The 25806-nt window shown below is 65.1% G+C and overlaps 1 protein-coding gene across 10 annotated transcripts in view; it reads right to left on the bottom strand.

Moving 5' to 3' along the window:
• Positions 1–8635: 8635 nt before the first annotated feature.
• The window catches only part of Kif26a (kinesin family member 26A), a 32490-nt gene continuing 15319 nt past the window's right edge, over positions 8636–25806 (bottom strand). For 7 of the 10 annotated variants that reach the window (XM_087195628.1, XM_087195626.1, XM_087195630.1 and 4 more), the window contains 14 exons: positions 24386–24573; positions 20743–20811; positions 19537–19726; positions 16610–16822; positions 15918–16011; positions 15394–15656; positions 15116–15293; positions 14875–15037; positions 14587–14749; positions 11267–14147; positions 10431–10636; positions 10311–10331; positions 9973–10123; positions 8636–9758 (listed from right to left, as the gene is read on the bottom strand). In XM_087195628.1, the coding sequence (XP_087051754.1) occupies positions 9577–9758; positions 9973–10123; positions 10311–10331; positions 10431–10636; positions 11267–14147; positions 14587–14749; positions 14875–15037; positions 15116–15293; positions 15394–15656; positions 15918–16011; positions 16610–16822; positions 19537–19726; positions 20743–20811; positions 24386–24573 (4962 nt within the window). In that variant the 3' untranslated portion in view covers positions 8636–9576. Of the gene's footprint in view, positions 9759–9972; positions 10124–10310; positions 10332–10430; positions 10637–11266; positions 14148–14586; positions 14750–14874; positions 15038–15115; positions 15294–15393; positions 15657–15917; positions 16012–16609; positions 16823–19536; positions 19727–20742; positions 20812–24385; positions 25613–25806 lie in introns of all 10 variants that reach the window. The other 3 variants (XM_021243652.2, XM_087195629.1, XM_021243667.2) reach the window with 2 other exon arrangements.

Raw genomic sequence — 25806 nt, 5'->3', positions numbered from 1 at the left:
ATGTTCGTGTTAAAGAGTTATCTGTGCTGGGGTCCTCACTGTTTCCTACTTCAGATGGATGGATCGGCAAATGGACAGATGGATGGATGGATGGATGGATGGATGGATGGATGGATGGATGGAATGACGAGTGGATGGGTGGGTGTATGGAAGGATGAGTGGATGGGTGAGGGAAAGGTTTGGTGGGTGGATGAATGGGTGAGTGGATGAATGAGAGGATTCCTTGTCAGCTCAAAGCTTCCTTCCAGCACTGTTCAGAAGACACTACCTCAACCATCTGAAGCATCTCAGACTAAGCAGGTCCTGAAAGGTGCTGGCCTCCTGCAGTCCTGGGCTTCATGCCTGACCAGACTGCTCACCAGAGCCACTGCAGCCACACTGAATCCCCAGGTTTCTTTCTCCTGATCCATGACTGGCACTGTCCCCACCTACCCCTTCCCAGGCTTCATGGCTTGGGAGAGGCAAGAAGGGGGGACAGAAGTTCCCCCAGCCCTGTGCTGATACCAGCACCTGTTTAGAGCCAAAGGCTGAGGAATCCCAGAACCAAGAGGTCCCAGCCTCCTCCGTCGAGCTGCCCACATGTCCAGCACTCAGGGCATCTCACATGCTGCCCACCTTATCCTCCAAGAAGCAAGGCTTTCTCCCAGCCAGGATGGGGCCAAGGTCCTAGCCCAGCCCTCTGCTCAGGATCTGCAGGCACCCAGCCAGGGTGGCAGCAGACAGCTATCTGCTCCAGGCAGCACAGCCTCTTCCCAAGCTCTGGTGTCCCTGGGACTGAAGCCACATCTTGTATCTCTGCAGAAACACTTCCTGCCTGCTGGCCTCCACCTACCCTGAGCACTTACCCCTTTCATGATGAATGCCCATGTCCTTCCAGAGACCTCCCAAGGCTGAGCAGAATCCTGTGTAAATGTTTGTTTCCTTAAAAGAAAAGACCCTCTGTGCATCTGTCAGGGACGTAGATCAGAGTGGGCCACCACCTGCCTGGGACTGTAGGCTGGTGTGCCCCCAGAGGCAGCTCCAAGCAAGCAGACTACTGAGGCCCAAAGCAAGCAGACGCAGGCCAGGCTGGCTGGTTTCTCAGGAAAGGAAACCCTGAACTCAATCAAAGGGAACCCTTTGGCCCAAGGGTCCACTGGGAGACACTTCCTGCCCCCCACTCCCCTGGGCACCAGGTCTCTCCTAGACTGGCCCAGAGAGCCCCAGGGTCCCGACCTCCCGAGGCAGTGGGGCTGGGGTGGAGGGTCAAGGATGGGGGAGCTGAAGCTCACACCAGGTTCCGGGAAGAGGAGGGAGCAGCCCCCGGGCAGGGTGACAGGAGAAGGCCCAAGGGTGCCGGGACTCAGAGTCTGGAGGACAGAGGGGCAGATGGACTCGCTGGCCTGCAGCTTGGGAGAGGTGTCTGGGGGCTGCGTGTCTAGCGGGGAGGGAAAGCTGCAGGGACAGAGGGTGGGAAGAGGGATCTGGGGCCGCCAACGAAGCAGCCGGTGCTGATGAGCAGCCAGGAAGGGGCAAGGAGAAAGGGGGACCAGATGGCAAGGGAAAGGGAAGGCCCCACAGGCCTCGGTGTCACCACAGGCTCCCTGGGCGACATCTCCGAGGTCTCGCGCGAGGCTCACTCCAGGCTCATTTGCAAGTCTGACTACGCTGCAGCTCTGCATTCTCGCCCGATGTGTTGGCACCAGAGCTGAGATGCCGCCTGGGCGCTCACAGCCTGGAGCCTCTCACCCAGCTGCAGCAAGAGCTCGGGAGCGGGAGGTGCCAGCTGGCCCGAGGGGTATCACGGGGCCTGCCCCAGCCATGTCCCTCTCCCGACAGCCTCTGGCCGCCATCCCTCGGCTCTGCTGGGCCAGCTCCAGGCTGAGGTGGGCAAAAGTGCCAGGCTGCGGGCTGGGCCTCGGGGCCTGATCGGGCACCAGAGCATGGTAGGGCCCAGGAGGGCGTCTCCATTTCCACCCCTTGGGCAGAGCCCAGCTCTCACTCACCTGAGGCCTTGGGTCACCATGACCCCAGGGGGCACTGCCCACCCAGCTCAGCCTACCAGACCGGGCAGACCCCGGCCAGACTCATTTTAGATGGCCTCCATCCTCCCTCGCTGCTCTGGGCAGCCCAGCCTGTGTGCCCTCCCCAGACTGTGAAGCAGGTGGCATGGATACCACCTGGGCCAGCTCTTGGGAGGCCCTGGTAAGAACCCACGCCAGTGGCACCACCGGCCACAGAGAGGACAGACAGCGCATTCCGTGCCCTGCCCCATGCACACTAGGACTCTTTCTCCACTCCCACACGGGGAGTGAGCTCAGAGGGGGCAAGCAGCAGCCCGGTTCCTGTGTGCTGGGTACCGTGAGCCCGACTGACACCAACGCGTGTCCCGTTTTCAGAGACGCACTAGAGGCACAGCGAGGTTCAGCAGGGGGCTTGGGCCACACAGTGGTAGGGACTGAACCGGGACAGGCCGGCGAGTCTGGGCCCCGTGGCTCACTGCTCAGCTGTCCATGTCGCTGAGACCCTGGATAAGGTCCCAGGCCTGGAGGCAGACACGGGCAGCCCTGGGCAGTGTGGTCCAACCCCAGTCAGCCCCAGACCACCCCTTGCAGTGAGACCACCTTCCCCTGGTGTCTGAGCCGCATCTACCCGGCCCCGGGGGCGGATCCTCAGACTTCCTGCTTCCTCCCCGGGTCAGATCAGCGCAGAGCCCAGCGGCCCCCAGATGGTGCTCCACTGTCTGGACCGTCCCGTCCTCCTCCTCGCCAGAGAGGCCACACTGTTCCTCGACGTCACACAGCAGGGTGGAGGCCCCGACCACACATTTGGCTCTGTGGAGCGAGGAGTACCTGGGACCCAGCCTCATCTGACAGGCTCAGCAGGTGAGTGCACTGGCCGAGCCTGGGTCCCGCCTGAGGAAAGGCACAGGCCTAGCCAGGAAAGAGAAAGCCGAGCCAATGTCCATCTGAAGGACCGAGAAAGGGAGGTGGCCCGGTGTCGGAGGCGAGGGGCTGACGGGACCCCTGGCACCGTGGGGGAGACTGGGCCCACAGGTGGCCCTCCCAGGACCCACCAGCCTCTGCCGGGGTCAAGTGCCCTCCCTCCCGGGAGTCCCTGTCACAGCTCTCCATTCAACTCGAGCCCACTTCTGGGGAAACCTGTGAGTCGGCCTCAAGCCCAGGAAGGAAGCAGCGAGTTTCCCTGGGCTGGCGTGACCCAAGGCCACCCTGGGGCACCCACTTTCAGGCAGGGAAGAGGAGGCCCAGTTAGGACCACAGAGCTGCCCTGGCGCAACCCAAGGATCCCCACACAGGCCTCTCAGCATCCTCCCCACGGCCTCCTTTGCCCAGTTGTACAGGTGGACAAACTGAGGCCTGTAACGTGAAGTCCCAGCCGCAGCAGGACATGCAGCTGGGACTGGAACCAGAAGAGGACGCAGGGCTTGCAGGGCTGACCTCGGTGGTCTAGCCAAGCCATCACCCCCTCCAGGCCAGCACCTGGGGTCATCCTCCTGCACCCCAGGAAGCCGAATGTACTCACCCAGGACCTAAGCCCCCCTCAGCTCAGCCTGGCCCAGAGCCAGCCCCCCTGGACAGCTGTGCCCTGAGAAAATTCCTCCCTGAACCCAAGTCTAGGCTCCCAGAGCAGCGGCATGGGGCCAGCACCTTTGGGTCCTCAGCCTGAGCCCAGATCAGAGCTGACCCAGGCCTGGCCCAGGACACAGGCAAGAACTGTGGGCAGCATGCAGGGGTAGCCAGGGCCATAGATCACACCAGCCTGTCCCGCTCCCAGCCCAGGCTCCTCTGCTCGTAAAGATGCCAGGAGCGGGAGCTGCACAGCCAGGCCCACAAATCAGCGCGAGCGTGGGATTTCACCCCCTGCCAGGCGGACCGGCTCCCCAGGACAGCCACTGAGGCTGTGAGAAATACAGCCTGTCCTCACTGTGCTGGAGGAAGGGAGAGATTTATTCCGGACCACAGGGCCCCACATCTAGTGGCAGGGATGACGAGGCACAGGCAGGCAGCTGCTTCTTCCACAAGAAGGGAAATCAAGGCAGAGGTGGGGAGGACCTGTAGATGCAGTGGGCGTCCCAAGCCCAACACCTGGTGTCCCCGAGAATCCGTGGTCCCTGCCAGCCCAGCTATGCAGGGTCCCTGACGAGGGTCCTCTGTGGGCAGTGGGCTTTCTCCCAGAGGGGTGGTTTCCCCAAGTGGGAAGTGGGGCCCGGCCTGGTCTACAGAAGGCCTGGTGCCCAGGCACCCGTCCTGTCTGACCTCGCTCTCCCATGGTGATGGTGACACAGCGTGAAAGGCAGCTCTGGGGTGACCTCACCTGGTGCCGCCCTGTGGGTCCTCAGGGAGTCACCACTCCCTCTCCAGCCCCAGGGCTAGTGAGGACACAGCCACACCAGCAATTACTCTGCCATTGCCCTGCCCACTTCGAGCCCCCCTCTGGGCCACTGGGTCCACTGGGCCAGGCATCACTGGCCAGCTGTCAGGGAAGGCACCAGCCCAGCTGCGGGCAGGGCAAGGTCTCTGGCACAGGGTCGGTTGGGCCCAGGGACCACGGAGGAAGGGTCCCCACTCCCAGGAGCTCCCTCCACCCCAAAGCCCAGACGAGAGGGGCAAGGAAGTTCTATGTTGCCTGCTCTGACACATTGGGCCCCGGGTGACTCAGCTCAGGACCCTCAGGACCATGCTTCAGGGGGTGGAGACCCAGCCAAGACGGCCAGGCCTGCGGGCTCCGGACGTCAAGGGCAACCTGCTGAGCACCGTGTGGGGACCAGACAGCGCTGCTCACCCCGGAGAGGCAGGCGGGGGCCAGAGAAGCAAAGCAGACAAACTTCTAGGGCACCAGGGCCCAGAGGCGGAGAAGTTCAGTTAAAAACCACGAGTGGCTGGAGAGAGCCGGGAGCAGAATTCCAACCCGCCTCTGTCTGCTTACACTGGCTCGAGCAAGGACTGAACAGTCAGCAGTGGGAGGAGACAAATTCCAAGCCACATAGGCCACTGCTCCACCCTGCTGGAGGTGAACTGCGCCCCCATTCCTCCTGTGGCATCCTGGGAGGGCTCCTGGGCCAAACAGATTGGAGGGGAAACTGAGGCAGTGGGCACTAGGGCTCCCTTCAGCTGTTTTGTTTTGGTTTGGGTTTTGCAGTGCCGAGGATGGAACCCGAGGCCTCCCTCACACACTCTAGGAAGAGTCACAAGCCACTCCCTTGCTATAAAGTCGGTTTTTTAAAAGATGACTGAAATACACACAGTCTAGCAAAAGGCCAAGTGTAACGTGGCTGGAGTACAGGTCCACTCTTAGATGGGCACCGGGATGGGGGACCCTCTGGCTTCCTGGCTGCAGGTGGGCTAGGATGGGGAGTCACAGGAAGGACCCAGTCCCTGCCCTGCCCGCCCCTCCTGAGGCCCCAGGACCACAGATGCCCCCAGATCACCCCTGTGCCCGGCCTCCCTGCTCCCTGCCGAGATCCCATGACTGCTGCCTGTGCTCCTGAGGGAGACAGGCCCCAGACACAGGCCTTGGGGTGCCTGGACCTACACTGTGGGGTTCTGACTGGGCCTCTCCTGGCCCCCCACTTCTGAGTCCACCCTGGAGGCCCTGCCCACAGGAAGTTGCTCCTTGGCTGCTGGGGACACCTCCCCCCCTCCCAGCCTCCAGGCTTCCTGTGTGGAAAAGGTCAGAAGGGCGACGTCTCCCTCCAGCTTCCTGTTTGCTGGAGTGGATCGCACCCCGGGCAGACACTCGGGTCCCAGGAGAGGAGCACCCAGCAGGGTCTGTACCCCACCTTGTACCTCCCAGATGGGCGGGGGCGGGCAGTGACCACCAGGGACACGGGCCAGGGAGGCCAGGGCAACTCCAGGGAGCCCAGAGCTCTGTGCACCAGAGGCAGCCAGGCTGGGGACAGGGAAGCCCCAGGAGACGGTGACACTGGCAGAGAGGACGTAAGGCTGCCCACCCCAGGCTCCAGGAAGGCATCCGGGGCAGCAGCCTTGGCTCTTGGTCTGTGACCCTCCCTGGGAACCCGGCTCAGCCGCGGGCAGAAGGGAACAGACCTGTGCTGGGAGCCAGGCTGCAGGGCGCAGTGCGCTGTCTCCAGGCCCAGGACCTCCAGTGCCACCATGCCAGCCTGGCCGTCACCACCATGCCCTGCCCACCATCACGGTCACCACAGCAGCCCTTGCTGCTGCCCCAGCCACCACTCCTGCTGCAGCAGGGCCCTCAAGGCCCAAGCGCTTGCTGCTCCCGTGGCCCCCAAAGCCCCACTGGCCCCAGCTCTTGCTGCCTGCTGAGGCTGGTCCTGGCTGAAGAGCAGCCCCCTTGCCCTCTGGGACAGTGGCCTCAGGGCCAGCAGGACGGCAGGGCCCGGGAGCCAAATGCTCTCTCCCAGCCGGGGTGGCAGGCAGCTCCAGAGCCCTGCAGGGGGTTCAGCAGCCCCTCCCCCTGTGCCCCAGGAGCCCCTTCTCCCCGAATGACTCCAGGGCCAGCTGGAGTGGCCCAGGCGGCAGAGCAGGCCTGGACATGCTGGCGTGGTGAGTCAGGTGGGCACCTCGCCCGAGGGGGCAGGTGGCCCAGTGCCAGGTTGCCTCCGAGCCTGTGAGAGCTGCCAGAGTGCTGCTCATGCCGTGTCCCTGCAGCCTCCCTGACACAGGGTCCTGGGCCAGGCCCCTGCCCTCCCCAAGGCCCTCACTTCTACCTCAGACCCTCCTGGTCTTGGCGTCCCCAGGGGCCCTCCCACGTGCAGGCCCCCAATGTCTCTGGTAAGCACACAGGAATGGGGGCTCGAGCACCCCCTGCACTCTCTGGGCCTCAGTTTCCCCAAGTGTTTGACAAACAGGATGCAAACAGACCTCGTGCAGCTGCATTACAGGGCCCACCCCGGCTCTGGCTTCATTCAAAGAGCTGGGTCCTGGGCAGCTGCGGCTTTCCCATCCATAAAATGGGTATTCTGGCACTCGGGCTGGTTCCCAGCCTGTAATGACAGGGCTGAGCGCTTTGATGTACCAGATGAAAGGACACCCAAGGCTGCCAGGCTAGGCCTGGGGCAGAAGATTCCTTGTCCAGAAGAGCAGACACCACCCGTCCCGGGGCGCCAGGCTGTGGGAATCAGGATCCACCCAGCTGGACCCCAAGGCCAGGCACCCCAAGCTCGCACCATAGAGGCCCCATCAGGACAGCAGTGAGGGTCAAGGGCAGAGGGATGGTGACCCAGGACAGGGAGGGACCTGAAGGGCTCCTTGCAGAAGGAAGAGAACTGCCCCCTACACCGCACGGGGGACACAGTGCCGGGCCTGCTGCCAGTGTGAGCTCAGAACCTGAGATCTCCGCGGGCCAGCTGTTCAGGTCCCAAGAGCAGCACCTCTGGCAGGCCAGGGTCTGCCCCGCACGCACCGTGTGCAGGCCCACATACCAGGCCGGCTTCTCAGTCCCTCCTGAGAACCTCCTGTCCGCCCTGAGCTCTGCCACCCCCTGCCACCCCCCGGGGAGTCTTCCAGCAGACAGCAGCTTGGGTGGTTCTTGGCTGGCTAAGAACAATCTCACCCTTCCCACAAGTCTGGGCCCTGCTGGAGCCAAGTCTCTGGAGGTGGGGGACTTAGACCCCACCTCCCCAGCTGCCCCATGACCCCCACCCAAGGCTGGAGGGCATGCCCGTGGCCTGGACATCCTGTGTCCTGACTCCCAGACCCCCATCCTGCCCCATCTGAGGCATCCAGGACAGGATTTGCAAGGCGACACAGCCACCTATCCATCGTGCATTCATTCTTCGGCCAGCGCCCCCAGGCCCATGGGGCCCTCTGTGCCACTGGGGGTGACAACCAATGACTCAGAGCCCCCTTCCCCTTCCCAGCCTCCGCGGGAGACAGAGACCACACAAGGTGTAGCGGGGGTGGGGCGCACACGTACCACCTAGAGCCTGGGAAGGATGCCCCGCTGAGCCGGCCCTGGAGGGGTCCCAAACACGGAGCTGCCTACTCAGCTCCCAGGAGGGGCCGGGGTGAGTAGGACACATGCACTGGGCCAGGGAAACGGGGTGCAGCATGGGGCTGCTCTGGCCAGGCCCGAGGCAGAGGCTGGGGAGGGCGGTGACAAAGAAACAGGCGTGGGGGACAAGAATTGATTCCACGGGGCTCACTGAGCATCTAGGCAGCGGGGACTCAGCCCCTGTGTGCCTGCCGCGGGTCCCATGAGCACTGGGGCCCGGACTGAGAACCGGGCCCCTTAAGAGCTGGCCCCATGGGCAGGGCATCTGCCAGTCTGCAGCCCTAGGCCCCGATGTGCCAGAGGGTACGGCCGTCTCCCAGCTAGGTGGCCAGGGAACAAAGGAAGAGACCACAGCCCTCCCCAGGGGTCCCGTCACCCACCTCCGTCTCCCCAGATGTCACACCCTGAGAAAGGGAGCCGGCGGACACCACCCCAGCCTGGGACCCCAAAACCCTAGCAGCACCCAGAAAAGGGTATGAGGATTGGAGAGAAACCTGGAGCCCCTCACCTGCACAGTGGCCCCTGTGGGGCGCCCTTGCCTTTGCGTCCCTCAGATGCAGCCCAGCCCAGCTGTCCTGCCCAGCCCCAGGGACCCCCGGAGGGAGGGCACCAAGGGCACCAGTCCTGGGCGAGGGCCTAGGGGCACCCCGGAACTCAGGAGCCATGTGATCAACTCTTTTATTCACAAATAAAAACTGTAGCAAGATGTTATCTACACGTTTGTACAAAGGCCCCAGAAAACACGCAACACCAGAAAACACGGGCCTGTGGTGCAGCCCGTCCTTATCTGCATTTGGGGACGAGCACTTCCCAGGGTTGCCCACCCTGTGCAGGGCGCCCCCACAAAGAGCCCAGCCCCAAACCCCTTCCGTAGAAAATCATAAAAACATAGATCATTTGTCTTCAAACTCCCACTGCAAACTCCATGTTCATAGGCAAAATGATATAAAAATAGGAACCTAACAGACGTTTAGAAAACCCTAACCCCGTCTCTGGCATAGGTGGTTGGTTTCGCTGTGGATTTTTTTGCTTGCGGTTTTGGTAAGAATTCCTGCCGTGGAAGAAGGCATCGTGTGCACGCGGCCCGCCCTTCGCCCAGGCCCTCGGCGTCCTCGGGACGGAGCACGTCCTCAGAGAAGGACAGCGTCCCGCTCAATGACCCCACCGCCAGCGCCTGCTCTGCCCAGAGAAGCCACTGCAAAGGAGAAGAAACCTGATCCTGACAAAGGGCCGGGACCCCAGGTCCGTCCCGCCACAGACTGCTGACTGTGGGGAAGGCGAAGCGGACACAGCCAGCTGGGCACAGCCGCCGAGCCGGGCCCAGCACACGTCTGCTGGTGTCTTGAGTCCGTAGCACCAAATGCAAAAAGGAGAAGAGTCCAACTCGAGGTTAAAGGCACTTGCGTGGCTGTCCAGGTGGCGATCATCTTCCAGTTCCCGCGCTTGCTGGCTCCATCCTTGGCCAGCCGGCCCTCCGCTTCCCACGCTGCATCTCCTCTCTGAGACCCCCGTCCTCGCCCTCAGCCCCACCACATCCTCGCTCCATCCCACATTCAGTCCTCGCAGCCCCTGCACATCCCCTCCCCTGTTCAGCACCCGGCCTCAGACGTCCACCTCCTGTGGCCCTGGCACAGCGGTGGTGGTGGTGACGCTGATGTCAAAGCAGGTGACCATCATGACATGGGCCTTGCACAGGTTCACGCACTGCTCCAGGGCGGCTGTGGCACGCTCCAGAGCCACCAGGTACTCGGCCGACTCGGGCTCCAGCTCCGGGTCCACCTCAACTGGGGAGGGACGGGACAGGGTCAGGACAGGGCCCAGGCAGCAGCCAGGCTCCCCAAAGTCCCAGGAAAGGCACCCACCCTGGGGGACCTCCTGCCCACTGCCTCTTGCATGACAGCAGCTGGAAGGCAGAGACAGGAGCAGGTGGCAGGGCAGGGGATACAGCAGATGAGGGAGCAGGACCTGGGGCTGGGAGCAGAGGGCAGGGGCACTCACACTGCTCCAGCCAGCGGCCGGGCTCCACCATCAGACGGCCCTGGGTCTCGGCCAGCTCCTCACAAAGGTGGTCTCGCTTGGCCTGGACCTCCTGCAGCCGCTGCTGCCTGCGCTCGGCCAGCCGCAGCTTGGAGCTGACACACACCAGACCCTGGCAGAGGGACAGGCAGGGCTCAGGTGTGGAGACCAGGGCTCTGTCCCTGGGAACACCCAGCACCCAGGCCTCCCTCCACCCGCCAGCACGGGCACAGGTGGCCACCAGACCCCTCCCACCACATCTGCCCAAGGGGGACATCAGGGGCACTGCTGGCTCGGGGCGGGACAGGGCGGGACCCTACCTTCCTCAATTCCTGGGAGGGCTGTGGAGAAGAGGAGAGGGTGGTCAGGAGTGCCTGGTCATGCGCCCGGGGGCCCACTCTGCCACCCCAGGCTCTCAGCCTCCAGCCCCTAGCCCCAACCTGGGCCAGGTCCTCCCGCGGGGGCAGGCGGTGACGCTGCAGACGCGCCACATCGTCAATCTCATACACCTTGATCTCGAAGGGCTCCTTCAGAGAGCCGGCCAGCGGCGGGGGCAGGTCTATCCACTGCCCAGGCAGGGTGGGCTTGCGGCCCAGGGCAGCGGTCTCAGGCATCGGGGCTGGGATCAGCCGCCGCCGCTGCAGACCTGGAATAGAGGACCACGCATGGTGAGCAGAGGCTGGGCCCCCTGGGCCCCCTGAAGTCCCACCCAGCCACCCCTACGGACAAAGCCCTGCAGCACCAAATGCCACCCAGCTCATTCATACCCGGCCCCGGCCCCCACGGCCCCAGGACCGGGAGAGGCCAGGCTGCTGTCTCCCCAGAGCAGCCCTGGCATTGATTTCCGGGCAGCCGGGACACTCAGGGGTGAGAGGACCCAGCTCACACCAGCCTTCGCCTGGCTCCCCAGGACTCCAGCTGTTCCCCGCGTGAGGCTGCCCTGACCAGGATGAGGACCAGCCCTGGGGTAGCCAGGGGGTCAGAGACGGGCAGTGCTATGCATGAGTGTACACTGTAGAGGGCTGTGCACACAGTGAAGCCCCAGGCACATCTGTGAGGTCAAGGGATACTCGCATCTGGAACCTGCAAGGAGCATGCCTCTCTCGTGGGCTTATAAGCTGGAGGGCCATCCACACCCGGCATCTGTGAAGACAGTGCTGAGGCCACCGCGGCATCCCGTGCCACGTTGGAGGGGCTGCAGGAGAGGGGGGCAGCAGCCCGGGGTGGCAGCACCTATCTGCCAGGCATCTACCACCTAGCGGGCTGTGGCACCCACCTGTGGCCCTCTTCTTAGGGGACTTGAGACTGCGGGAGCGGGCGCCCGGGGAGGCAGCCCCGCTCTCGCTCGTGGAGTCGGGGGCCGAGGACGCGCTGCCCGTGGCCTCGCTGTCCCGCATCATGCTCTCATAGCCGCTGCTGCCGCCGCTGTGGTAGAAGAGGGCAGTGCGGCCCATGGCGGGCGGGAGCTCCCCGCTCAGCACGCTGCTGTTGTCGCTGCCGTGCCCACTGCTATAGCGCTGGGGCCGCCTGGGCGCAGTCACCTTGCTGTAGGGGGACGGCAGGGCGGAGCCCGCAGGTGGCTGCTCCTCCGCCACATTCACGCCACTGCCATTGCCGCTGTCTGAGTCCACGGAGCCCCACGAGGGGCCGCCTCTGCCAGGGGCCCCGCTGACTGCCAGCTGGTGCACGCGGCTGTGAGCAGCCCGAAGCGCCTGCTTGGTGCCCATGACGGTGCCCCGGCCAGCCTTGGCCCCAGCGCCAGGAGCAGCCCGTGGGGCCACTCGGGGTCCTGGCCCAGGGCCACCGGGGGGCCTGCCAGCCACCGCGGCCAGCGGCTTCACTGACCCACCCAGAGCCCGAGAGCTACTGGCCATGGGGCTGCGGCTCTTGGCTGCACCAGCTGGGGGCTTGGGGGTTCCTGTGCACTTGGCTGGGCTGCCCCGGCAGGCAGGGGACGATCCAGGCATGGGGCTAGCGGGTGCTACACCCAGCCTGGGCACAGCCCGGGGCGGCCGCCCGGGGGCTTCCCGGGCCCTGCTGCTGTGTGCCAGGCCCTCGCACCGCTCCAGGGACACGTGGCCAGCAGGACGGTGGGCCACCTCCATCCTGCCTGCCCGGGCCCTGAGACTGGACGTGGCCTTAGGCGTGGCATGGTCAGCCCGCCCACTGGCCCGGGCCTCCTCCTCCCCACGAAAGGTGGCAGCAGCCCCTGTCCGGGTGAGGCCTGGGGCCAGGATGGGGGCCTGGGCCGGGCTGCTTTGCTCCAGGCTGGACTTGCGCACAGGAGGGGCGGGGGGCGTTGCACCCCCAGACCTCGGGAAGAAGCCGCCCTTGGGAGACATGCCCTTCCTGCTGCCAGGAGAGCCCTTCAGGCTGGTGGAGCAGGCAGCTGCCCCGGCCACAGTGTCCCCACAGGACATGCCAGGTGTAGTCACCCCCAGTGTGGTGGCTCCCCGCCGCAGGGGCGGGATCCAAGCCACGGCCTCCGGCCTGCGGGCTGCCCTGGCCACCACCACACAGCCATCCACCACCCTCTGGGCATAAGCTGGCCCTGCCTGCGCCTCAGGGAGCCAGGGGGATCCTGGGGTCGGGCTAGGGGCATCACAGTCATCTGCACGCAGCAGCCACGGGTCCTCAAATAGGCTTAGGGGGCTGGGTGGGCTCTGGCTAGGGCGGGCGCAGGCCACACGACTGGCCGCAGAGGTGGTCCTGGGCTTCCGGGGAAGGCTGGAGTGGATGGTCTGGGCTGTGGCAGTGCCCTGGAAGGACCTAGCCCGGGACTCCCGGCCAGCTCCCGACAGGCCCACGCCAGCCACTTCCCCCGTGCACAGACTCTGGGCTGGGCCAGAGCCATCAGGCCCACCCTGTTCAGCAGACCTGACACCTTCCAAGGAGCTGCCCCAGACAGAGGGCTCTGGAGGCCCGGGTCCCGCTGGCGCATCGGGGCTAAAGGGAGGCTGTGGCGTGGGGCTGCGGCTGGCGGCTCTGCAGACGCCAACCTCGTTGAGCCAGGAGCCAACGGAGGAGCCGGGGCTGCCTCCTGGCCAGGATGCTCCCTCCAACGGCTCCCCAGGGCCCTCAGGGGCCGGAGAGGTATAGGCGTCAAACTCGTCATTGATGCTGCTGATGATGCTGACAGGCCGAGAGCCCGAGGCCAGGGCCTGCAGGGAGCAGTCACTGCCGAAGCTGGTCAGGCTTGAGGGCCGCGCTGCGCCTGCCAGTCCCCCTAGGGGCAGCTCCTCCACTACTGTGAACACCAGCTCGTCCTCACCATTCAGCTCCACGGGCTGCTGCAGGGTCACTGTGGTGGTCAGCAGGCCCCGCTCCAGATGATGGCCCCGCATGGACGGGCAGGGGCAGCCTGAGTCCGGGGCCAGTGGGAAATGCCCCTGCCTGCTCATGCCCACGGGGGGCGTCCGCACTGCTCCTTCGGTGCCCCCTCCCCTGAGTTCCGCCGGAGCTCCCAGGGCTTCTGACTGCCTGGGTGGTAGAGGGGCCAGGCTGGGCAGCGGCCTCCGGCCTTCAGCCCCCACAGCCTTGTCCAGGGCCAGTGGCTCACACTGGGAGCTGCCATCCTCTTGCTGGTCACCCTGGGCACCACCCCTGGCAGGTTCGGGGTCGCCCTGGTGGGTGTCTGGGCCAGGGCTGCCTCGAGGAGTGCTGGTTGCCAACGGGGTGCCCATGCCCTTCCTGGGGGACGCGGCCTCAGGCGGCGAAGGCTTCCTGCCTCCTCGGGCCGGGCAGGCCTGGGCTCTGTCGCTGCCGCCCAGGGACGCAGGGGGGCCCTCATTGCCATCAATGCACTCCAGCCGCTCCTGCAGCTCCGCGAACGTGCTGCAGCGGAAGTGGTCAGCATCCCGGGGGCCGGCGGGGGGCGGGCGGCGGCTCAGGGAGGGGATGATGGGCACGAAGTCTGGAGGGCCCTCGTTGTCCGTGAGCTCGCGGTCTGACAGCGCCGTCCCACCTGGCCCCACGTAGATGACCGTGTCACAGGACTGCTCGCTGCTGGAGGAGTAGTCGGGGTCGCCAGGCAGGCCGGGCAGTGGGCGGTCAGGGTCCAGGGCCACTGCTCGTGAGTGGAAGGGCCGCAGGAGGGGGGCGCGGCGGGCCCGGCCCTCCTCACAGGAGCTCTCCCCACCTGAGGAGCTGGACGCGTGCTGGGGGCGGCAGCATGGAACCCTGTGAGTGCACCCCACCTCCAGCCAGCTTGGCCCCCACTCCAACAGCACCTCCCACCACAACCTGTAGCATCACAGTGGCAGGGGCCACGTGGTGTGGCTGGCTCAGTGCTGGGAACTGCAAGAACCCTGCCCGCACTGAGCAGACCCCGGACCCAGGCTCAGGCAGTCTGGCTGAAGAAGGCCCCGAAGTCCGCCCTCAGGGCCTGGGAAGTGTGCCTGGGAAGCCCCTGCCAGGGTGGTGCCAACGTCCCACTGCCCTGGGGTCTGCTGTGGGTCCAGGGAACCGCAAAGCCCACAGCGGGCAGCTCTGACTGTGCTGACTGGGAACCCACGTGTGGCTCCCTGCTCCCTCCTGGTACCTCCAGGTGCCACCACAGCCCGGGGAACGTGGCTCGGGACCGCAGCACAGGCCCACCTTGGCCTTCCTCCTGCGCAGGCGGTGGACACGGGCAGCCAGCTGCACGGTGCTGAGTGTCTCGGCGTGGTGGGCTGCTGCATCTGACACATGGGCGATCATGGTGGTGCGGCAGCTGGTGGTGGCCAGGGACTCCTGGAGCAGCATGGTGAGCCTGTGATCCCTGGGGACCAAGGGCCAGCACTGTCAGGGTGGGAGCTGGGCGAGGCGGGTGCTTCTGGCCGGGAGACTGGCTACCCCGGAGCCCCAGTCCTGCCTGGCACCACCTGCCCAGGTGCCCATACTCACCTGTAGGGCACGTGTTTGGCACCATTGACCAGAGCCAGGATGACACTGCCCAGGGCTGACAGGGACAGACACAGGGATCCCCCGGTGGCCTCCTCACCACTGCCAGGCGCCACCTCACAGCTGCCCAGGTCAATGAGGTGCAGGCGGCTCCGGCCTCCAGACACTGGAAAGCAAGGCCGTGGCAACAGTGTGGCCAGGGAGCCGCCTCCAGGGCGCCCAGTGGGCAGCAGGCGGCACTTACTTCCGGCCCGGCCACACTTCTCCACGCGGTACTGGTACACGTGCAGTGTGAAGAGAAGGTGGGAGCTGTGGCCCCTGTCTTCCCCGCTGGCCTGGGCACCACGGGCGGCCAGTGCCGCATCCAGGTAGAAAGCCGCCCTCTCCGCCGTGGGTGCCCGCAGCTCGCTTTGGTTCTGCAGCTGCAGGAGGCAGAGAAGATTGTGCTTTAGGGGCTTGGGGCCCAGTGCAGCCCCCACCCACCCACCCTTTGGCCCGAGAAGGACAGTGGCCCTGGTATACCTGTGCCCCACACGCCGGGTCCTCCCGCAGGTACACGCCCGGAGGCTGGGTGTCCTGGAGGCCGCTGGAGGCCACATCGGCCAGCAGGTCCCGCAGGCTCTGGTCCCGGCTACACACCTCCACTGCTGAGACGCGGATGGAGAAGCGGGTGCCCGTCCTCTCCCTGCGCTCCTCCGCCAGGCGGAAGAGCCAGGAGATGGCGCAGGGCACCACGCCCAGGCTCTGGGGTGAGCTGTCCTTCCCGATCATGGTGTACGACTTGCCTGGAGGCCACCGGGCACGTGAGGGTCCACCCTGCTGCCACACGTGCCCTCGAGCCCAGCCAGACCAGCAGGGGCCACCCCAACCCTGCCCAGGGTCTTCGGCGAGGCCTCTGCCTTCTCTGCAGCCTCAGCATCCCCTCCGCAAAGACCCCTGTGCCCACAAGGGCAGCTGTGCTCTTTCCCCACCCAGGGTCAGGGTCCAGCGACTGCAGCAGCACAGGTGGCAGTGGGCTGGCAGGATGGGGTGACCCGAGTGCTCACCAAGGCTCGTGTGGCCAAAGGAAAAAATGCAGCCATCAGCCCCACCAACCACAGACTGGAGCACGTCGGCCACAGTCCCAGAGCAGACCTCAGCCTGTGGAGGGACCGGGGGTCAGGTAGGGCCAGGGCCAGGCTGGGGGCTGCAGCCACCGCCTCTGCCCCCCATGTGAGCCCAGGGCCTGTCTGTCCTTGTCACCTGTAGCCCACCAGCCCCTGGGGCAGGCAGGGGACCACGTGCATAGAGAGCACGCAACATGTATGAACAGTACACAGAACACATGACACATGCTGGGTTTGGTGGCAGGATACGTGTGCACGCCCCCGTAACACACATGGGAACACACATCCCATCATGCATCTGTGCACACACCCCACAACGCACCTGTGTGCACACACATCCTATAATACACCTGTGCACACGCCAAAAGGGAAGTGCGCTCACACACCCTATAGTGCGTATATGCACACCCCCACAACAGAGTTGCCGCTGCTATGGACACTGGGACATGGCAGCACGAGGGACACATGGGCACACTGTGTGCGGCGCACGAGGCTGGGAGCAGTGGCCCTGCGTCCAGCACAAAAAAGTGCTGCTCAGAAGGCTTCCCAGGAAGGAGACCCCGGTAGGGACCTCAGCAGGTGCCCGGCTCCCTCTGCCCTTTCGACCCCCGCTCCCAGACGCGGCCCAGTACCTGCTCCGAGTCCGCAGGGAAGACAGCATCAAAGGCGAACATCCTGGGTACGGCTGCTGTGGCTGCTCTCCGGGGGCCTGCACCACCCGGGGACCCGGCGACTGGATCGTAGAGGGTCACCTGCTTCTTCCGGGGGTCCACCTTCAGGAAGGATGCAGACTCAGCCGAGCGCTGGACACCCTGTGCTGGCCAGATGCGCAGCATGACTTTCACCTGGGGCAGGAGAGCAGGCTCTGAGCACCACGCCCGCCCCGCTGGCCACTAATTACAGGGCAGGAGGAGCAGCGCGAGTTGGGACAGCGGAGCAGGCCTCAGCGCGGGCACCGACACCACAGGAATGCAGCCTGAGCGGATCCCTATGAGGTCAGTGGGCAGAGGGAACACGAAGCCCCAGCTGGGTGGGCGGGAGGGCGAGCAGACGCGGGCTGAGAACCGGGGGCGGCAGGCTCTGGGGTGCTTGGGTCCCAAAAAGTGGGCTGAGAGAACAGGGTCACCCCACGAGCCCAGAGGGCTCCTCCAGGACTCTCCTCCCCAGCAGCCGAAGTCCTTCAGGGCCCTGGGGGACCAGGAGACCAGGAGCATCTGTGGATGGCAAGTGGACAAGCCACACAGGGCGACGGGTCTCAGAGGGCCAGGGAGGCCTGGTGGGGGTGGGGTACCCGAGGTCGCTGCCTCTGGCCGAGGTGGGTCTGAGCGGCAGGTACAGTCCCCTGGGCTTACAGCAGGCTCCACGTGCAGCTCTGGAGCACACAGCGCAGCCCCAGATGAGCCCTGAGTGGGGAGGGGGCCCACAGCAGGTGCCCTTATCTCATGTAGGGTACCGGGGGCCTCCAGGCGGCCCGGCAGGTGGCAGGCAGGCGCTATTCTCAGGAGCACCCCGAGTTCAGGCTCCTCAGCCCAGCTCCACCTTCTGCTGGAGGAAACCTGTCTAGGCTCCATGGGAGTCTCTGAGGTCCGCACATCGGTATAAATTGTATTACCCAAGACTCATTTCAGAGCCAATATTTTTCACGGGTTTAATTGTAAGTGACAGATACATGACGCTGGTGAAATTGGTTTACCAGTAGGGTGCACAAGGGCCATCCCCTCCCCTGGGGTGTGGGGGCCTGGATGCAAAGGCCGCCCGGACTGGGAGGGCGGCCCAACCTCCACCCTCAGGGAGAGGTGCGGAAGACACTCAGCTATTGTGCTGCTGAGGACCTGGGCTCCGTCAGGCAAGAATTGATTCTTTTATTCCCGACGGCATGAACAAAACTATTCCATTTCCAGACACCGCTGCAAAGCAGATGAAAATGTGCACTTCGGGGTAATTTCTAGCAATTTTTCTCCAACGTGAGCTCCCCACCACTTCAAGAGCCAAATGGGTTCTGGAGATTTGAGAGAATTCCTGGCAGGGAAGAGAGGTCCGGAGGAGGCAGGACTCGGCTCTCAACACTGATGACTGCCTCTAATCCCAGGTTGACCCCCAGCCAGGCAGGGAGGGGACCAGGCAGGCAGCAGCCACCAGGCTGCCCCCTGCTGCCCTCGTCCCAGTGCCGGGCCATTGTCTGCTGCCACAGAACCTGTCATTACCACAGGGAAATGACAGGGTCCTCCAGGAGACAAGCTCATTGAGTCTCTCCCCGAAATGTGCACATATCACAAAGCCAGGGAGGGAAAAACACATTTTGCATTAAAAAAAAAAAGGGGGGCTTCCCACTCCGCAAGGCATCCCAGGCAGGCAAGGGGGAGGGGCACCGCTCAGGCCCCCCCAAAAGGGATGTCTCCTTCAGCGCCACAGCATGATGAGCCATTGCAAGTGGCACATTGACGTCAGAAACTGACCGGCTGGGACCAACCTGGGGCCCAGCCCCTAGGCTGGGCAGTTGGGACAGAATGAAGTCCTTGAATGTCGACGTGAGGTCCCAGAGGCAGAGGTGGCCCAAGGGAGAAGGCGACTGCAGAGATCCACGCAGCCAGGCAGGCTCCAGAGTGGGGCAGCTCACTGGGCAAACTCCACACTCCGGGCCTGGACAGGTATGGGGCTCACTGCCAGCTGCCTGCACCCAACCCTGGCACAGTACCTGTCCCCACCACAGGCCACTGCCAGTTCAGGCCTACTGAGAAAGTCACAGGGACGAGTGTATCCCCCACCCGGGGAAGGAGCCAGGTGGGCTGGCCTCAACCCCCGAGTCGGTGTTCCGGGGTGCAGGGTGGTGGCCAGGGACACAGTGCTGCAAGGCCCCGTCCCCTGGCCAGTTTACTCCAGATCCCAACACGTTCCCACCAGCCCTGGGCAGGATGGGCAGCAATTCTGGCTCTCGCAGAATCCAGAGACCCCTGTGAAGCTGGCCCAGGGCCACGAGTGGTGGCGGGGTGAGGGAAGCCCACCCGGGCCAGGGCGTGAAGGCCCCACAGGTGCTGACCACGACCAGAGGAAGGAAGAGCCCTCTAGGCTGGCCACGGGCCTCAGGACACACCCCAGCTTCCTCTCCAGGCCCCATCGCTAGGAGCTGCAGCCCCGGGAGCCAGGCCTGATGGCCCACACTGACCACCTGTGCAGTTGAGAGCCCACGGGGCCAACGCCCACTGCACAGTGCTGGGCAGGCTCAGGCAGCCCCCACTCCACCACTCCCAGGGAGAGGTCAGGGAAAGCCCAGGGCACAACCTCCACCCTGGCTGCCTACGCTCCCCAACACCAGAGCCCGCCTAATGGGCAATCCAGTTCCCCGCCATGCAGGACTCAGAGTGGGTGCAGATACTTCCTGTGCCCCCACATCACTCCCTACCATCTCCCCGCCCCTTGGCGCAGCTCCCCCACACCTCAGTCCCCCCATGTGTACCCATGCCGACTGTCCTGGAGAATGAACCAGGCCCCTCTGCCTTCCCCACTTCTCTGATACCCCAGCTGCCCTCCCAGGGCCACCCAGCCTCGGCGCTGAGTCTACCTTTCCGAAGCCACCTGGGTTGTCCTTGGCCTTGGAGGCAGCTCTGAGCAGGCAGGGCGGCACCGGGGGCGGGCACAGCTGCAGGGTGCCGCTGAAGTCGGTGGGGTAGGTGGAGGCACTACGGGACGTGGGGGTGGGCGCCAGGTGCTGCTTCTTGCGCTTGGAGGCCAGGCTGAGCTTCTGAGCAGCCCTGGGGAGGAGAGAGGCTCAGCGGCCTGCCACACCCACACATCCACCAGGCCGTTCCACCCCCAGACTCAGCTAGCCATGCCACAGATGCTCTAAGCAAACAGCCAGGACTGGGGCTGCCCAGTCAAGCACACTTCTCAAAGTAGGGTCCCCAGGGCCACCACCACGCCCTTGCCCAGCAGCTCTGGCCAGCACATGGACAGGCAGGGGACAGAGGCCGGCAGACAAAGCAAGCGCCCAGACCGCAGCAGCCACTCACAGGCAGCAGGACCTGCGCATGCTAATTTAGCCTCCCTGTGCCTCAGTTTCCCCATCCCTACCATAGGGGCAATGTAACTCTCAGGGGCCCTCGGGTGTGGCCCCAATGAGCCGAATACGTACAAGGCACTCAGCACGGCACCTGCACACAGGACCCTAATAATGCTGCTGTCGCTATGAGTGCTCCAAATCAGGGCAGGGACCGCCTTGTCCCCAGACCTGGGACCTCTGCTGGGAACACGCCTAGCTCCCAGCACAGGCTTGAGGGGATGCCACCCACCACACACACGCGTGGGCGCACACACGTGAGGTGCACGTACACACACAGCCACACGGGTTCACCTGCACATTTGCACACACCTAGGCCTGCACACAATCCAGCCGCCAGGTGTGGGGCCTTCCTGCACGCTGACCTGCTCTGCTGGTCCCCAGCCTTTCTCAAGGATCTGCCAGCCCCCAAAACGCTCCTTCCCGATGCATGGAACCCAAGCTCTCCCGAGAGGGGACCCAGGGACACCGCCCATGTGAAACACGCACCTGTGGCACGGCCCACCCCTCTCCCTGGGCCTGTCACTTGGTTCCAACAGAAGAGCCCAGCCGCCCCCCTCCAACCCCACACCCCAAGGTACCTGCCTCGTCCTCCCTAGCCCCGGGAGCCTCTCCAGAAGGACCGGCCATGGGGGGCTTCTCTGCAGCCCCCTAGGGCCCCAGGGCTGTGCCAGCCTCCACCCCGCCTCCCACCGAAGGGGCGAGATCTACCTCGCACTTTGCTTAACTCCTCTCTTAAATAGGAGTTGTCTTTTAAGAGGCCCCAGGGACGGCTTCCTTCTTGCGAGGTGTCATCGAGGAGAATAAAAATAATCTATGATGAGCCTTTAACAGAGCCGTGGCGGGCGCTCCTGTCGTGGGAAGGGCCAGGTGGGGGGTGGAGGTCGCAGGCCAGGAAGGTCCCTCCCTCCCTGGTGGCGATGGAGGTGTCTGCACCCCGGAGAGCTCACTGGCCATCGTGAGCACACAACACCCCCACCCCGCTGCCTGAGCCGAGGGCTGCAAATCCCACACGCGGGCAGGGAAGCCACATGCAGACAGGCACTTCAGCCATCGCAGCAGAGGAGTCGAGGGAAGATGGGCCCCCGGAAGTGGTATGAACCCCCACGGGGCAGGGAAGGGGCAGTGGGCTGCAGTGTGAGCAGCGTCGGCCCAGGGGCTCTCCCAGACCGAACCCCAGCTTCCCCCTGGCTTCCCCGGCAGCCTCTGCGGAAGAAGCTACAGGCGGCCTCAGGACGCGAGGATGGGCAGGGCAGCCCCACCCTGTCCACCTGGCACTGCCCGGGCTGGGACCCAGGAGCAAGGCTGCGTCAGCAGGCGGGAGCCCGCGCACACAGCAGGACAAGGAGGCTCCCCAAGGAGGCACCTGTCTATAAATGGGGCCACGCCTGAGCCGGGCTTCAGGAAAGGGCACCCTTCCCGGTCACCCTAAGGCAGCGGCAGGCACACCTTGCCCAGGCCTAGCTAGGTCTGGGGTCCGGGCGCAGCCCCCCATGGAGCAGCACCCCTTGCACCCACACTCCATGCCCCTAATGGGGAGGGGACGCGGAGGGAGGTCGGGAGGACCGTGACTGGCCAGAGGCACAGGGGACCAGGGCGAGGTCCAGGACAGTGAGGGGGCTCTGCTGGGTCGGCCACAGGTGAGACCACAGCCAGCTCCGCCCCCTGTGCCCCCAGAGCCAGGGTCTGCGCACACCTCAGCCACACCGGGCCATCCTGGGGCCCCGCAGCAGGCCCCTCTGAGGCTCGGCTGGCCCAGGGGCCGGCATGGCTGATTATGGGCAGGCATCCGCACACCAGTCCGGCCTGACTGAGGGCCTCCTCCCTGGCTGTAGCAGCCCCGAGCGAGCGGCTGGGCACCACCCGCTCCCCAAGCGCCCGCCTGGCCCTCGGGCTGCTTTGGCAGCGCAGCACTGGGCAGCACCCATCACTGCCTTCACAGTACTTCCTCCTCTGACGGAATCCAGGGCGTGACGCTGAGACCCTGAGACCCTGAGATGGACTCCGGACAGCCGGCAGCGCCCAGCTCCTCGGCTGCCAGGGCCTCAAGGACCTCAAGGGGGCCAGACCTGCGGTCCAGGCGCTGCCTCTCGGGCTGCAGACCTCTGGTTTCCGAGCCGCGAGGTGAGACAGCAAGGCGGGGTGAGCTGGGCCCTGCAAGGGCAGAGCCTCCCAGCTGCAGGGAACGGGCTGGCAGCCGAGCCGGCTGTACCCAGCTCCACCCACCCCGGACCCACGGCCGCAGGACCCTAGGCCTCCTCCATACCTGCTGGGACCTCGCCTGGAGGCCTCGAGCTGGCACAGACACAGGCTGCTGCTTCCGGGGCTCACCCTGCCCTGCCCCTCTGGGCTCAGCCGGACACCCAGGCAGACAAGACAGCTCCACTGGGGGCTGCTGGAAGGAAGCCCCTCTGCTCCCCACCCCAGCCTGCCCTGGGGATGCAGCTCAGCCAAGACATCCCGATTCCGGGTCCCAGAAGGGCAGAAGGGTGGGAAGGCGGGCAGAAGGGTGGGAAGGCAGGCAGCTGAGTGGGGTGTGGCGCACGGGACTGGGGAAGGTCTGGCAGAGCCACCCCACCCAGGCACTGGAGGGCAGCAGTGCCCAGCCGCAGTGTCCCCAGGGCCTTGGGAGAGGACTCGGCAGCACGGCCCTGCTCCAGGTGGGGTCCTGCAGGGCCAGTCCCAGCCCTGCCCCTGGCCTGCTGCGGGCATCCTCGGCTTCCCCACACAGAGGTAAGAAGGCCCAGAGGCAGTGGAGGACAGGGGCATGCTGAGGGGGCCAAGACGCACCCCAGGACCGCAGGGTCCCAGAACCCCAACTTCTCACCGCACCCCCTCCACACCTGCCAACCTCCTACCCTACCCTCAAGGCCCACTCCACAGCCCACAGCACCAGGGCTGACAGAGCCCCGTGGCCATCAAAGGCCACCCCACATGAGCCACCCCCACCTGGAAACCAGCACACGTGCAGGGCAGGGGCTGGGCCCCAGGCCCTTCAGTGGCCCCAGACAAGCCCCTCCTCCCACGGCACCGCTGGCCGCCACACCCAGAGAGCAGCCCCTAAGCTCCCTCACCCCTCCCCAGGGGCAAGGACCCTGGCTCTGGACCCCAGCCCAGGCCCACTGTGGGCACAACGGCCTGCCAGGTCACCCACCCCACCGGGGCCACGCACGCCCCCCACTTGCAGCGTGACTCGGGGCACCTAACCAGCTGGAAGTGACTGCAGCGGGCAGGCCCACTCAAACTGCCTCTCCGGCCCTGCTCTTGTTTCTTCGTTTCTATGGCAACTTCCCAAGGTCAGAGGCATGGCAGGCAGGAGCAGCGCCAGCCTGGCTCAGACAAAAGGGCTGCTCCAGCGGCTAATGAGCCGGCTGAGGGCCCGCCCTCCCCGCTGTCCTCTCCTCCCTGATTAGACCCCCTCAGGCCCAGTGTGGCCCCAGGGCTGCTTTCTTTCCAGAGGACCCCGCACTTCTGAGCCCGGGACTCTCAGGGCAGAGTTGTGGAAATGGAGACACAGAGTGGGGGACACAGGCAGCAGCTTCGAGGTCTCCCCGCCCCCTCCAGGACACCCTGCTGGCCACCCCCGTCCCCCAGAGGCCCAGCTGGCTCCCTGCTCCTGATTGGGGTGGTGGCCGAGACCACCCCAGTACAGAGCACGCTCGGCAGCGACAACACCCTCATCGCATGCCCAGTCACTCCCCAGTCGCCCACAGTCCCCAGAGCCCTGCTGATAAGCTGCCCTCCTCGCTGCTGCTGCCTGTGACTCAGGGACCAGCTTAGCTTATCAGCATCGCAAGGCTGCTAATGGGACGGTGACCCACAGCTGCGCTCACCATTACCACTCATTACCGAGATTACATCCTGTAATCCTCGTCCCCAGGCCCCTCAGGGTGGGGAGGACGCTGGGCCCAGGGGCTGCAGCACTGAGGACTCTGTCTGCCAGCTGCTTCCCTCGGCCACACGCGACCCCACCTCCCCACCTCCCCACCACCAGTCCTCCACAGGACCCCGCATCCACGCCAGCCAATGCCAAGCACTGGTGCCTGCAGGGCCTTGGGCCAGGCACTGGGGCCCCTGGAGCATGCAGACCATGGCCCTGTCCCTCCCGGCACCCCAGCTCAGGCCTGGGACGGGGGCCCAGGGGACCAGTCTGTCCTCGAAGGGTGCCCAGGAGGAAGAGCACACAGGCAGCTTTGTCGCCACATAGCACCCACCCCTCCACCAGGCAGCAGGCAGGGCCACAGTTCTCCAGGATGACTTCAGGCCAGCAGAGGCCAGGGCCCCAGGTCCAAGAGGCACCCCATCCCTGCACACTGCTCACCCATGCCTTGACTAGAGCCCCCTGAGGACATACCTCATGAAGAAGGAGGCTGCGGCCGACGGGCCTGTAGAGCCCCCTGCTGAGGTGCCAGGGGCTGGGGTGACCAGGGCCGATGTGCAGGCCCCCACTCGGCCCCACGCCTTGGACACGCAACCAGGGCCCATGGGGGCACCATCTCGGACAGAGTCTGCCACCGCCACAGCAGCTACGGCTGCCTCAGCCTGGAGGGAAAGAGAATCCACGTGAGGCACAGGCAGGTGGGCAGAGGCCCCAGTGCCCCAGTGCTCCCCAGTGCTCCCAGGCGCTCAGGAGACAAGCTATGCCCCCAGAGGCCACACACTCCCCAGCCCCAGGGACCCCGCAGGTGTAGCTGGGAAGGCCCCAGAAATCAGGGCCAGGCAACTGAGGCGAGATGCCAAGACTCAGCCCTCCGGCTCAGGACACGGGAGGCAGGTGGACAAGCCAGGGCCTGAGCTCCCAGCCCGGCCACTGAGGACCCAGGACACAGTGATCACAGAGGTCCGATGGACCAAGGGGGCCCCACACCCTTCTGCCAGGCCACCTGGCAGCCTCCAGAGGTGTCACTGGACAAGGAGCCAGAGTAGACATTTGGCCCGGGTGCTAACTGCCCTCAGTTTGATAATGTAGGATGCTCCTGAGTCTGAAACACGGCTCTGTCATTTCCAACTAATTAGCTAAAATAAATCCCGGAAGGGAGACGCCTCATGATGAGCTCAGATGTAGAGAAAGCTCCCCAGGACACCACAAGCGAACTCCAGGCTGGTGTCCCTACCACACGACATCTGTCTGCCCCTTGGGGCTCAGACCCCTGGCACACAGGTGACCACCCCCTTCCCCAGGGCTGCTGGCCCCAGCCCTCCGAGTGCCCAGCTCCACCAGGCCTGGGATGGGTCTACGGCCAGGCCCAGGCTGCCCCTGTGTAGGTGGCAGAGGGGAGAGAGTCCAGGTCTAGTGATCTGGGGCTGCGGAGCCCAGTGTGCTCAGGGTCCCTGGGGACACGGCAGAAGCCCAGGGAGTACTGCAGCAGAACAAGCCCAGGCCCTGGAGGAACATCCTGAGGAGCCCCTTCTCCACCGGCAGCCGGCAGCTTCCCCCCTCCATGGTAGGTGTTGCTTTCTGGGCCTGTGGCCAGCGCCAGCTTCCAAAGCCCTCTTGGGACAGTAAGCAGAAAGAAGCCCGTCTCAGTGGATTCATAGCCAGCCCCAAGCCTGGGTCTGTGGGAGGCTGGCCCTCCTGGCCCTGGGCGATGAGAAGGAAAGGTCAGTTGCAGAAAAGGGCAGACCCACAGCTTGGGCAGCACACCATGTCCTCCGCCTGCCTGCAGGGCAGGAACCCCTGCACCTCTCTCAGAAGCCACCCTGACCCTGCCTCACCTTGCCCAGGAATTCCTTTCCCATCAACTCACGCTCCCCAGGAAAGACTAAAGCCCTGTG

The sequence above is a fragment of the Heterocephalus glaber genome, unplaced genomic scaffold (genome assembly GCF_053883595.1).
Source record: "Heterocephalus glaber isolate CG9 unplaced genomic scaffold, H.glaber_assembly_v1.0 deba00001608, whole genome shotgun sequence".
Lineage (NCBI taxonomy): Eukaryota > Metazoa > Chordata > Mammalia > Rodentia > Bathyergidae > Heterocephalus > Heterocephalus glaber.
Note: the sequence above shows the minus strand (reverse complement) of the source record. Positions and strands in the feature narration are given on the sequence as shown.